This window comes from Artemia franciscana, chromosome 16 (genome assembly GCF_032884065.1).
Source record: "Artemia franciscana chromosome 16, ASM3288406v1, whole genome shotgun sequence".
NCBI classification, from domain to species: domain Eukaryota; kingdom Metazoa; phylum Arthropoda; class Branchiopoda; order Anostraca; family Artemiidae; genus Artemia; species Artemia franciscana.
This window is the reverse complement of record NC_088878.1, coordinates 22,142,885-22,156,266: the sequence shown is the minus strand read 5'-3', so window position 1 is coordinate 22,156,266 and position 13,382 is coordinate 22,142,885. Positions and strand designations below refer to the sequence as shown.

The following is a 13,382-nucleotide window of genomic DNA, read 5'->3' as shown; positions in this document are numbered from 1 at the left end:
GAATCAGATGTTTATGCTGATTTCAAATTTATAAGTTTCATTAAGTTTAGTCTTACATATTGAAGGTTACGAGCCTGAAAACTTTGCCTTATTTTCGAAAAAAGGAGTAAACAACCCCTAAAAGTTATAGAATCTCAACTAAAATCACAACATTAGATTCAGCGTATCAGGGAGCACAGCTGTTAAGGTTTCAAGCTTCTATCCGCAAAAATGTGGAATTTTGTATTTTTCACCAGAAGAAAGATCACAAATGCGTGTTTTATGTTTTTTTTTGTTTTTTTTTTTAGGGGTGATAGTGCCGACCCAGTGGTCCCAAAACATCGGTAGAGGGTTCATTCGAACGTAAATTAAAAGTTATAGTGCCCTTTTTAAGTGACTGAAAAATTGGAGGGTGACTAGGCCCCCTCCCACGCCCCTTTTTTCTCAAAATTGTCCGATCAAAATTTTGAGATATCTATTTTGTTCAGCAAAGTTGAAAGGCCGAATAACTATACCTTTAGAGATATCATGACTCCCCACAGCCCTTGGAAAAAGGTCTTTAAGTTACAAAATTTGCCCATTGTTTGCGTATAGCAGTTGTTGTTGGGAAGTGTGCATAAATTTTTTGGGTGGAAGGAGGGGGCTGGTGGAATTTCCTACAGGGATAATTTTCCATGGGGAGTGAAGTTTCCAGGGAGTGAGTTATTCAGGTGAAATTTTAGACTGGGGAAATTTTGCCAGAATTCCTATACGATATTCGTCTTACGTCTTGCTTTCTCTTTGTCGACTCAACTCTACGCGTGGAGATGTTAAGGGTAATTGTCCAGGCTAATTTTCACCAGGGTTGAATTGTCTAGAGAATAAATCCTTGGGGAGGAGAGATTTTTCCGTGGGAGGTGTAGCCAGATTTCCTGGCAACATTAAAAAAACGATCAGAAAATTAAATAAAAAAACAAATTTTTTCAACTGAACAACATTAAAACTTAAATTGAACAGAAATTATTACGTATCTGAGGGGGATTGCTCTGCCTCAACGCCACGCTCTTTACGCTAAAATTTGAATTATGTCCTAATTCTTTAAGAACGACTCCTGAGCTACTATGTTCGTTTAATTAGAACAATAACAAGCTTTTTTAAAGGTACTAAAAAACTTTAGCGTAAAGAACGAGGTGTTGATGAAGAGCAACCCCCTCATTAATGTAATAATTCCTGTTTGTTTTAAGTTTTAATAATGCTAATTACTCTCAGCTGAAAAAACTTGTTTTTTTATTTTGTTTGAAAGGTCCAAATTAGCAGATGTTAACAAATAAGCATTTTCTATATATTGACCAAATTACTATTTTAACATCTGAAACATTTTTTTTGCAACACATCAATGCGAAAATATTGAACAATCATAAACAATGCTCAAGTTCAACAAATCTGTAATACTGATGCCCTTAGAAGTCTGGGAGGTGTCAGAATGGTACGTTGTCTCCTCCCCCTCCACTTCTTAAAAAACCAAACATTTAGCATAAAAAATTGCCAAATTTTATAGTGTTCGGGAGTTTTCTTATTTATTTTATATGGCGAAAGACCTATCGCTAGAAGAAAGTATTCGCTAAAGAAAAAGACTTTAAATGCAAGAAAAACATAAACATTATTCTTCCTTTAAGAGCACCGCACCATTAATACAAGATATTCCAAATTGAGCTGCATCCTCAGTCAATTCTTCTGTTAGGCTAACTATTGGAACAGAAGTGGGTAAAAACTGAATAATTTTCACAAGATACAACGCTAGTTTATCTTCCAGCAGAGTAGAAGTTTCAAGTAAGACCAAGGTCTGAACGTTATTTTTATCTGAAAAATATGATAAATGTGAAAATAATGTATTTAAAACTTGATTGAGGAAAAATAAACACAGACAAATATAGGACGTTATGGGAAAATCTTGATATTTGGTGGTATTCCCCTGCTATATTTTCCAATATTTTTATGTCCATGTGTGCTACTGGCAGTGCAGATGATAAAACCCGGACTAAAGACTCCGGGAACTCAAGGAAGAACAAACAGATAAATGTAGGAAAAAATATAAAAAGATAATTTAGGAAGATAATAATGGGAAACTGATAATAATTGATAATAATTGTAATGTGGGGACAAAAAATTATGGAACAACAAGAGAGATAGCAAAATATTTTTGTAAGGAGGGGGGATGAGTACTTTTAACTCACTGATTTAACTCGTTGATGAAAAATAAAGTTTTACGTGTGTCTGTGCGTTGTTTGTTATTTCTTGTAGCCCTTGTGACTTTAGACCATTGAATATCTATCTAAAAATACCTATAGGATGTTATAAGAAAATCTTGATATTTTGGAGTATTCCTGGTCTGTTTTCGACATTTTTCAGTCGATGCGCTACTGACAGTGTAGTGGATAAAGCCTATCCTAAAGACTCTAAGAGCAACGGTTTAAACCTGGCGTTTTAAAGGCGCCCAAGGAGTTGCGAACATCAAAGTAAATATAGCCAAAAAATGGACACAGCTTTGCAGTGCTGGGTTTGCTTTCAGCGGCTTTGTGCAATGACCTATTTTCTTTTTTTTCTCGTTTCTTAAAGTATTTAGAGCTTTCTTATTTTTTCAAAATACATAATTTTACTTTTTCATTACAAGAAAAATTCAATCCATCATTGTCTACTATTACAAACCAAACGTTATTTAAAAACGAAGCTTTTAAAATCAATCCTTTGCCGCTTGACAGTTGAAACTGAATGAAGCTGACAGTTGAAACTGAATGAAATAAGTTTTAAAATTAAGACTTTTATATCGAAATTGTTGATGTGCCGTCAATATAAGTTTTCATTGAGCGTAGTATCTACGGATTTCGAGCTAGCTGGATTTCAAATCTGAAGTCGATCTTCTGAATAAAATTGTAAACTCAAAACCAACACAAACAACGGACCTGTAAAACATTGTTAAAAACCAATCATGCAAAAACCTTCCATATGTGTGAACGGAGAGACCAAACTGCATTTGGGCCCATGTCCTCTTCAGCGCTCTCATCCACAACTTCACTTATATGAAAATTTTACTCTTCTCCCCAAGAACAATCGCTCATAGATTATTCGTGAGTGTTCCTAAATGATTAAATATTAATAAAAGAAAGATCATTTAGGTGGCAGCATAGCTGTCTTGAATAAACGCACAATAACTACGAATTTCATAAATTTTGTTTGATTTCTACACAAAAAAATATTAATAAAGATTTCAAAGCTGGTTGATTACAAATCTGAGCGTAATATTAAAACATAGAAGTCCAAAATTTCTCACGTGAGATGAGACAAGGGGTAAGTTATTTACTATCTCAAATCACTATCACAAGCCCAGAAGGGCCGAATTCGTACTTCGGAGTCAAAAATATCCTAAAGAACACGAAAACAGAAAAACTGGCAAAGAATGTCAAAACGACAACAACAAAAAATTAGAATGAATAATCATTCCTAAGTCATGTTGCTCATCAAGGGTGATATTTAAGGACTTCTGAAGTTGTCGATTACAGACAGAAGGCTAAGATTATAATAAAGTCTTAAATGGTTTTCCGACTACTACCTCGCGTTTATTAATACCAGAACATTAAAAACTTGTCGGCCAATATACTACTATTAATATTAAACAAACAAGGATCAACAATGAGGCCTAACTGAATATGGTACTCATGCATTATACGCTACTCAAGTGCTTCATTTAATTAGAGCCTGTTGTTTTGACGCTCAATCCTAATGAAATATCACAAAATATGATGATATAATGCTTTAGAAACAAATTTGAGTTATATGTTTGCATATTAGGGGGGGGGGAGTAAAGTGGGTCCACATGCAAAATGTGATAGGTACAATTATTCTGCATATTATGTAGTAAGAATTGTTTTGTAGCTTCGAACTATCCAAATACTTAACCACCACCCCCTAATGGGCAAATGTATAGCCCAAATTATATATTTCCCTTCTATTCTATCATTTGTCTTTGTCTTTGTTCTCGTGTTTTACACAGCGTAAATTTGAGTGGCGTATAATGCATAAGTGTTCTACCCTTAATATGATCAAAACTTAATACACACAGTGATTGTGTTGCCTCTTATTTAAAACCCCAAAAGTCTAATCTCAGTTGCCCTTTGCTGAAATCAAAATTTGTTTTGACACTTATTTTTCTTTCATTATAGCATCAAAACATTAAATGTTACTTAAAACTAAAAATACGTCTAAAAAAGACGCTTTTTTACATGGTGATAGTTTAGGATAAGGTAGCAAGAGCATTGTTAGAGTTTTCATAGTTAGACTCAACACTAATCGCAAGCAAAAACTTAAAGTGCACATACCAATAATTTTTACTGATCAGATTTAGAAATAAGAGAATTAAACATGTAGAGTTAATGCAAAAAAAAGGCAGGGGACACGACTACTTACTAATGAAGCGAGGAAGTAAATAATAGACTCTTTCTGGAGTTCCAATGATTACATGTTTAATCACAGCTTTGTTTCTCATCACGGATACTTGATCTAAAATCGGTATCGCTCCAGTACAAAGAATTCCAGTTACACCTTTTGCTTTTGCGATGGGACAAAAAATATCTTTGAAAAAGCGATGGGCCTTATCCGCGTCTGGAATGATGATCACCGTTTGGTGTTCTCTAAAGGCTTCCGTATTTGCTATCGACCCAATTGCAGCAACTTCTGACAGATGATTTGCTTTAAAAAATTAAAATATCTCATCAAAACCTTAAATTTAATAAAAGTTATGAAATTAGAAGCAAGGTCAAGGAAAGGTCAAGATTTACCCAAAATAAAGACGGGACTGTCACCTTTAAAACGTCACTTTTGCAAATGGTTACAGAACAGTTTGAAAGCACACAATTTTTTGAGTGTTAAGATGTAAATATTTCATTGTTCTCCACCCCTCTCTTAGGGAGGTTTTAAAAATATGTATCTTTTTTGTACAATAACTGAAGGCAACGCCTGCAGCAATAAATGTTGGCTTTTCTCAACAACAACAAAAAAAAAAGGCAATCTCTTTCACGAAGTATTTCCCTCTAGTTTCACTAATTACGTTCAAACTACATTTATATTTCACCATGTTATATTCTTCACTGGTCTATCATGCTCATGATACTCGCATGCATAAACATATTACATAAGCTACTTAGAACTTCATTCAAGCCTAAAAGTCTGATACAGCTTACTCAACCCCATTTATATGGACTATTCTGAACACAGCAAAGTATATGGGAGAACATGGCATCTAGAAGCCACTAAAAGGAAGGGGGTATAAAGCCCCCCACCCTAAAGGTCGTGAGAGGGAATTTTTCCAGGCGAAGTCGAGTTCAGAAAATGAAAGCAAACATTTTTATCGAATGGTAGAGAACTCTTTAATCACTTTGAAGGATAGGGCTCTTAATAGAACTAATCATGACCAAAACTAAAATTTCGATACTAACAGACTAAAATTAAGCTTGCAGTATAAATTTGACTGTTTTCAAATACATTAATGGTGCAATTCTACTTTTTGATGCATAACTCAAAACTGAAGGATCCTGAAAAATATCAAACTGCACCGAGAAACAAAGAGCTTATTTATGTGTATATGATTGAAAAAATAAAACACCTCGTTTAAATTGTCTGAAAGCCATCCAGTAGATAAAACACTTGCAGTTTCCAACAGGGAATATTTCAGTATTATGGTCACTTAAGAAAGTTCTTCCTGGTCTAACCATGACAAATATACAGTTTCAGTAGAAGCAAATAGAGCCAAAATAATTGAAATAGATTACCCCTCGACCTTTATATATAGAGAAAAAGCTTCGGAAGAGCAAGCGGGTATAGATAGAGGCTTATTAGACAGTCTGAGGGATTCACCTCAAAGAAAGAACAGAAGTACTGCAACTTAAAATAACAAGGCAACAGTGAATTTGAATTGCGAGTGTCGAGCATGATAATGGGCTCATGAAAGAAAAGCTTCCAGACTCCAAAAGCTGAAACTTTATCAAATTTGGACCCTTTTAGTCCAAAATCGATTCGCAAATAAATAACCCAGGCATGAAGTTTCAAAAACCAATTGTGCTTCGCTAGAAACTGGCAAAACAAGTACTCGTACTCACAGTATAGCATCCAGAAAACCAACTGCTTTGCCTGTTCCCAACCGGACGTGAAAAAAATTCGTCATTTACAGTTGGATCTGAGAATTAGCATAAAATGCATAGCAAAGGTGTCAAGAATAGAACACTCCTCCCTCTTTCTGAATTAAGTGGTCACGAAACTTCTGTATGGCATCTTATTTATTTTGTAGGCACAGAAAAATCGTTCCCCAAACCAAATTTTCAAGGAGAAACTTGAGAGATAATCTAGACAATACCACTACTCTAAGTAAACACGAGCTGGTATATAATAGCAAGAACCACGAAAAGAATTGTGCCAATTTATTTTCTTTCAAATAACAACACTGAAACAGGTCATTGGAGAAGAGGCAGAACGTTGTTAACGTCACAAGTACGTATGTCAGGTCGTAACAAAACTGGTCTAAATAGAATAGTTAGAGAAAAGCTAGTCAAAATCAGAAAAGAAGCTGCTTGTTTGTCATCTTTGCAGAAGGAGCAACCGCTGTCATTCATGAAGAACGTTTGCCTGTTAGTTTGCGGTCCGTTTATTGAGACGGTGCTCCTAAAGTCTCGCTCAAATATTCATACTTATGGCTAGAGGGTGAGCAAAGACGAATTCACTGTCGGAGCTAACCTCCTAGAAGATTTATCAAAGAAAGAGCACTAGCAAAGGGCTACCAATGGCCCTTTCTACATTGTACATCATACAACTAAGAAAGTTTCTGGATTCATAGAATACCAGTGAACAGTAAAAGAAAAAAAGCTGGTCCATCCTGTATTTAACTGTCTGGTAAACCTTAATCCTTCACAGCAACACACCTCTTCTGTGCTCAGCCTCCTTTAACCGAGATAACTGTTCAAGCATTCAAACCTAAAATGCATCTTTTGAAGCGATCTACAAGAATGCTAGAAACATCATCAAATTTGTCAGTCGTTCTCTCTAACATACTAGAGCAGACGTGGGTTGTCTTCAGTTCAAAGAGCATTCGCTTTTGTAAAACTACTCAATTAACAGTGACTGCAAGTCAACACATATTTAGAAAGATGGAAATACTGAGAACTGATGAAGACCAACTATGGGAGATGATCAACATGACTACCTCATCCTCAAGGCGTCAGAAAAGGCATGTTGTAAAAAATAGACCTCAATTTTCATGTAATAGGGGGAAGTTGAAAAACCACAAAAACTTGAAGCTTAACTAAACTTTTATTTATTTAGCTTTTTTTACTCTTATTTTTATCTTTTTTAACTGCAAATATATGACTTGTTTTTCTGTGATATTGGAACATTACAATCACTGATAAAACATGAAGTAGAAGATGTTGCTTGTTGTTTGCACCTGCCAGTGCCATTCCCCTGGCAGGTTCCAAGGACCCCATACCTCAGTGTTGGCATAATCTAAAAATATAAGGCCACGAGAATACTCTTCCGTCTCTCTGCAGCATGGAAATACCGCATAGAACGATCCTTCATGTTGCATGGCAAAAACCTAGCCTTAAATCACATTTGAGACCATAAAACAACTACATAATCAGATTTAGTTAAATGAGTGGCATAAATGTGATTTCCCGGTTTACTGCAACATCTATTGAGGCCCTGAAAACTAATATTCCACAGGACCCCAAAAGATCTACCACCACCACTAGGACCTGCCCAAAGCCAATGACAACCCTGATGGCATCCAATGAGAAGATAAACTAAAAATATTAACATAACTTAATGAGACTTTACTGCAAAATAACAATGTAAATTCCTTTCGTATATTTTAGTAGCTAACTTCTCATTAAATGCACTTTCCACAGAAACAAAACTGTAAATATATCGTTAGGAATAATACAATTGCCAACCGCAGATACACAATGTCCATTGCTCCAGGCGTTAAGAATATCTTTCTGGAAATCTGTAATATCCATAGCCTTGTGCTGTGTTTTGCACCTCTTGCCTGTTCTATGATTCTATGATTCTTTATACAGGTTTCTGCAAAAATAAAGACTGCTTAAAATGGTAAAATAAATCATGAAACCTAACCTGAAAAGGATGCTATAAAGAAATAATCAAATTTATGATAGAAGAAAATAGAGTAAATATTTTGTTGTTCATATTATTGATCTACAAATAAATTGAACTTGCCACTAGATACCATTTTTTATGCTCTTTTGGAATATAATAATTACTTTTCTAGCAAATCCTTTCAGGACTGTTGAAAATAAAAATCTCATTCTATAATTTTTGGATATAAAAAGGAGCTGTAACATTTATTTCAAACTTACTATTTCATTTTAAATCCATTTTGTACAATTTGTATAATTCACAAACATTATTTTGTCAAGATTAAGTTCATTAAAAAAATTGGTAACAAATCCGCCATGTTTTTTTTCTTGTTCAATTAGGCCCCTTAAATGGCTATTTCTCTTATATGTTGAAAAATATCAAAGCCAACAGACAAAACATGGCAGACAGAAAAAATTAAGAAATTGTTTCAAATATCTTATTCAACATAATTATGATAAATCAGTGCTTGTGGATTACATTCATTTATTTATTCATCAAATAGCTTGTAAGCTAAAAGCTTGTAAGCATAACATACAAAATGAAAAAAAAAGGCAACTGCTGGAATATAACTTTAAAAGAGGGATTTATGATCAAATAGTCATTTTGAAATCTGTGGTTTAAGCCTTTTTTATACCCAAAAACTAGAATTTCTTTGGTAATTTTTAAGGGTTAAAAAGGGCTTAAGTTTGAATTTGCAAGAGAAGTAATTATTATATTTGTAAAGAGTGAAAAAAGACATTGAGCAGCATAATCCTCCAGGTGACAAAAAAATATCAAATTGGGTTCCATGTGGCACAGGAATCTGGTAAAAGCTATGCAGACATGTTAAACAAGAAGAGAGAATTCACCAATTCAAGTGGACCCAACCAAATTACTCAAAAAGTTAAAAAATCAACCAAAATAGATGCAATCAAAAAGTGCATAGACATAATGAATATATCATGTATAAGCTTACCAGTTTGTATTTCAAAACTTTGCAAGTTTTTAAGATTGGCCTCAATCAATAAAATATTTCAAATATTTATCTGCTTAATAATATTTCTGTTGATAACTGCTCTGAAAGTATAAATGCTCAAAAATATGGCCTTTACTATAGGCAATGCCATAGAATTGCCTCTGACCAGATAAGTAAAATTAAATAATTAGTTCCATGTCCTTAGACATTAGATCCTCCTGAGCCATCAGTGTCACATAGGGTATTGATAAAGCCTCTCCATTCTTCACAAAGCTGCGCAGTGATATCTTTCCATTGTCTTGATCATACTGCCTCTGCAGTGTGTGCTTTGGTTGGCCTCATCTTTTTCTTCCTTCAGGCTGCCACTGATGCACTCTTGAGGGATGTCTGTCTTTGGGCCTGCGTAGAACATGGCCTAAATATGTACATCTTTATTTCTTCATAATTTTAGTCACTATGGGCTGGTTTGTTGTCAGCCAGATTTCCCTATTAGTAATTTTCTGATGCCAACTGATTTTGAGGATCCTTTGAAGACAAATGTTTTCAAATCCAAGGACACGTTTCTCCAGTTGATGGTTGAGTTTCCAACATTCACTGGTGTACATCAATATAGACAGCACATTGCTGTTGAACAGGCACAATTTTAAATGAAGTGAGTACTTGTTACTTCTCCAAATTGGTGTCAGTCTGTTGAAGGTTCCTGATGCTTGTCCAATCCTGCTTTTGATTTCGAATGTTACATCTCCAGTGTTCTCTATCCAGGTTCCTAAGCATTTAAATTCTTGGACCTGTTCAACAGTTTTATTGGAGCTATGAAGAGCTAGGGGGGAGCCAGATGTGGACATACTTATTAATTTGTTGACATTGATCATCAATCTGGCCTCCCAGGTTTTTTCTAAGATTTCATTGGATAGCAGCTGTAATTGATCTTTGGCATCTTCTAGCAGTACTATATCATCTGCAAAGTCAAGATCTGCAAGTTGCTTGCTGTTGATATTTACTCCATCACCCATAGACTGTCAGAGTACATAGTCCATTACTATTGTGAATAAAAGGGATGATAATACGCATCCTGTTGACACCAGTCATAATTTGGAAGTATCTTGTAACTCCGTTTTCTGTTTGTGCACAGCATTCTGTGCTTTGTACAGGATGATAATCAGTTCTACTATCTTGGGGGGTATTCCATAGTGTTTGAGGATTTTCCATAAGATTTCTCAGTCAACCAAATCAAAGGCCTTTTCTATGTCAATGAAAAGGAGATACAAGTTGTTATTCCAGTCCTTTGAGACTTCAACTAGCATTCTCAGTGTAAAAATTAGGTCTGCACATGATCTTCCAGGTTAGAAGTCATGAAGATATTGGTCAAGTTTCCGCTGTAGGCTCTGTAGTATAATAATTGACATAAGCTTACTAGGTATTGACATTATGTTAATGCATCTAAAGTTGTCATGAAAAAAGTGCGTTGCCTTTTTTGAAGAGCTTAATAATGGTTCCTTTTGTCCAGTCACTGGGCACTTTCTGGTTGCTCCATATCTGAGTTAGCAGCTCAACCCAAACTGTCATGCAGTTGTGGACTGAAGTTTCCAGCATCTCAGATGTAATGCCATCTAGTCCAGGCATTCTTCTGCTCTTCAGCTTTCTGAAGGTGGCTATAATTTCTTCTGGAGACAGTGGCTCTTCATTTACATCAAGAATCATAAATGGAGTGTCTGGAATTATATGTTGGTCATTAATTCCTGGTCTATTTAGTAGGTTCTTTAAGTGGGTTGTCCACCTCTCGTCAATCTTCAAAGGGCCTGTCAAAAGGACTCCATTCTTGTCCTTTACTAGATTAGTCCTGTTAGGCTTGACTCCAATCATCTCATATGCTAATCTATGGGCAGTTTTCAAATCTCCAGGTTTGTTTCCATTTTTCAGGTTTGTTTGGAGATCCATCTTTCTCTATCTTTCTTTTTTTTCTTCTTATAGCCTAATTTCTCCTCTGCAGCTGCTCTGTACATGCTTTTCATTACCACCCACGTGTTTTTGACATCATTATTTGGTTCTAATTCCAATTGCAGGGCTTCAAATCTATTTGAAAGATCTAGCTGGAACATTCACAGTGTTTCCTTGTCATTCAGTTTCTCAACATTGAAGGGTTTGTGGGTTGTCAGTTTATTGTTTTTCTGTGTTTCTTTTAACTTTAGATGGTTCTTGGCAACCATAAGCCTATGGTCTGATTGTATATCAGCCCCTCTATAGCGTTTCACATCAAGTAGACTCTTCTGCAACTTGTGTGAGAAGAGGAGGTGATCAATCTGGTTGCACATACATCCATCTGGTGAGGTCCATATATATTTGTCAATGGTCTTATGTTGAAACAATGTACCTCCTATGACAAGATTGTTGTTCAGGGCATAGTTGACAAGTAGTGCTCCATTTTTGTTCATGTCACCTATTCCATGTTGTCCCATGACTTCAGGACAATAAGTGTGACAAGATTCTACTTTTACATTAAGATCACCTACAACACATGTGATATCATGTCTAGGAATTTCTGCAACAACACTTTGTAGTGTTTCATAAAAGTAGTCTTTCTCTATTTCATCCACTTCTTTAGTTGGTGTGTAGGAGGCAACAATTGAGAATTTTCCATGGACTGACAAGAATCATGTGTAAATAATTCTTTTGTTTACAGGTGTCCATTTTAGCATTTCTTGCCTAGCTGTGGAAAACATCAGTACACCTACACTTGCTTGGCATCTGCTTTCATGTCCACTGTATGCAAGGACATAACCATCTTGTAGGGGTTCTATCCCACTGCCAAGCCATCTAGTATCACTAATAGCTGTTACGTCTATATTGTACTGTATCACTTCTTTCAGTATCTGTTCAGTTTTTGAGATCTGTCTCATTGTCCTCACTTTCCAAAATCCAGGCTTCAGTTGTTGCTTTGTAGTCAAAAATCGGGTCTGGGGGCATGCTGAGGTTGTTAGGGAAGTAGTAGTCATATCTGAGGCTAATATCAACGATCCCGTTGCTGGTTTAATTTTTACTGGGACAGGTAGCAAGCCTATCGCCCAAGCCTCTTCCTTTTGCAACTGGACTTGGGACCAGCTATGGTGGAGTTAAGGCCGTGATTAAGTGAACTTGAAAACATCGAGCTTCAGAATTGAAGTAAGGTTACCCTTCTGTCTTTTAATTCTCTAGAGATCGTCGATTGTCAAAACTTCAAATAGCACCAATTATCAAGTCTTGTCAAAGGTTTTGATTGACAGCTTCCTTTGGTGAGATGCTTCAGCCGAGAAATAATAATATATTTGACAGTGTCTTGCAAAGCTTGGTTACCGACCAAGGGAGATTAGAAAATGAGCAAAAGAGCACTATCATTCTCAAGTACAAAATGCCCATGTATATGCAACTGTGACGGCATGCATAGAATGCATTTTAAAATTTATTGTTTTTTCCACTTTATTTCCTAGGGATAGGCTATTTAAAATACCTCATTTCATTAATTCGAAACTAAACAGCGAACTTAGTTGAAAGCTTTCTTCGAGGATTCTTAGAAAACCAAAGTTTTCTTACAAATTAAATTAAAAAAAAAAAAAAACTGAAAGTAAGGAGTGACATTAAAACTTAAGACGAACAGAAATTACTTCGTATATGAAAGGGACTGCTTCTTCATGAACGCCCCGCTCTTTACGCTGAAGTTTTTTACTGTTTTAAAAAATAGAGTTAAGAGGAAGAGTCAGACTTTAGCGTGAAGACCGGGGCATTGATGAGGAGACAGCCGCTTTCATATATGAAGTAATTTCTGTTCGTTTTATGTTTTAATGTCACTCCTTACTTTCAGTTAAAAACACTTGTTTTTATTTAATTTAATTTCTTAACGTTTTTTAATCAATGCATGTTTTGATTTATGCTCTCCACAGATGAATAATTAAAACGAAATTTGGGTATTTATTTTTTTGGCTAAATGGGTTTCTCATAGTTTTGACCAAACGATTTTGAGAAAAAAATAGGAGCGAGGAAGGAGGTATAGTTGCTCTCCGATTATTTGGTTACCTGAAAAGGCAACTAGAACTTTTAATTTCTTACGAATTTTTTTATTAGTAAAATTATTAGTACAAATAAATTTTACTAGTTAAAGACATACGTAACTTACAAATTAGCTTACGTAAGGAACTTCTGTATTCTCACATTTTTATTACATATATGAGGGGGGCTCACCCCCTCAACAGTACCTCCCTCTTCACACTAGAGCTTAAATTTTGTCCCGATTTCTTAA

General features: G+C 35.3%; 1 protein-coding gene across 3 annotated transcripts in view; it reads right to left on the bottom strand.

The window, feature by feature from the left end:
* Window positions 1–1,599: 1,599 nt before the first annotated feature.
* The window catches only part of LOC136037229 (uncharacterized), a 50,710-nt gene continuing 38,927 nt past the window's right edge, over window positions 1,600–13,382 (bottom strand). For all 3 annotated transcript variants that reach the window (XM_065719835.1, XM_065719833.1, XM_065719834.1), the window contains exons 2-4: window positions 7,943–8,082; window positions 4,420–4,701; window positions 1,600–1,818 (exon numbers count right to left, since the gene is read on the bottom strand). In XM_065719835.1, coding sequence (XP_065575907.1) covers window positions 1,619–1,818; window positions 4,420–4,701; window positions 7,943–8,018 — 558 coding nt within the window. In that variant the 5' untranslated portion in view covers window positions 8,019–8,082 and the 3' untranslated portion in view covers window positions 1,600–1,618. The remainder of the gene's footprint in view (window positions 1,819–4,419; window positions 4,702–7,942; window positions 8,083–13,382) is intronic.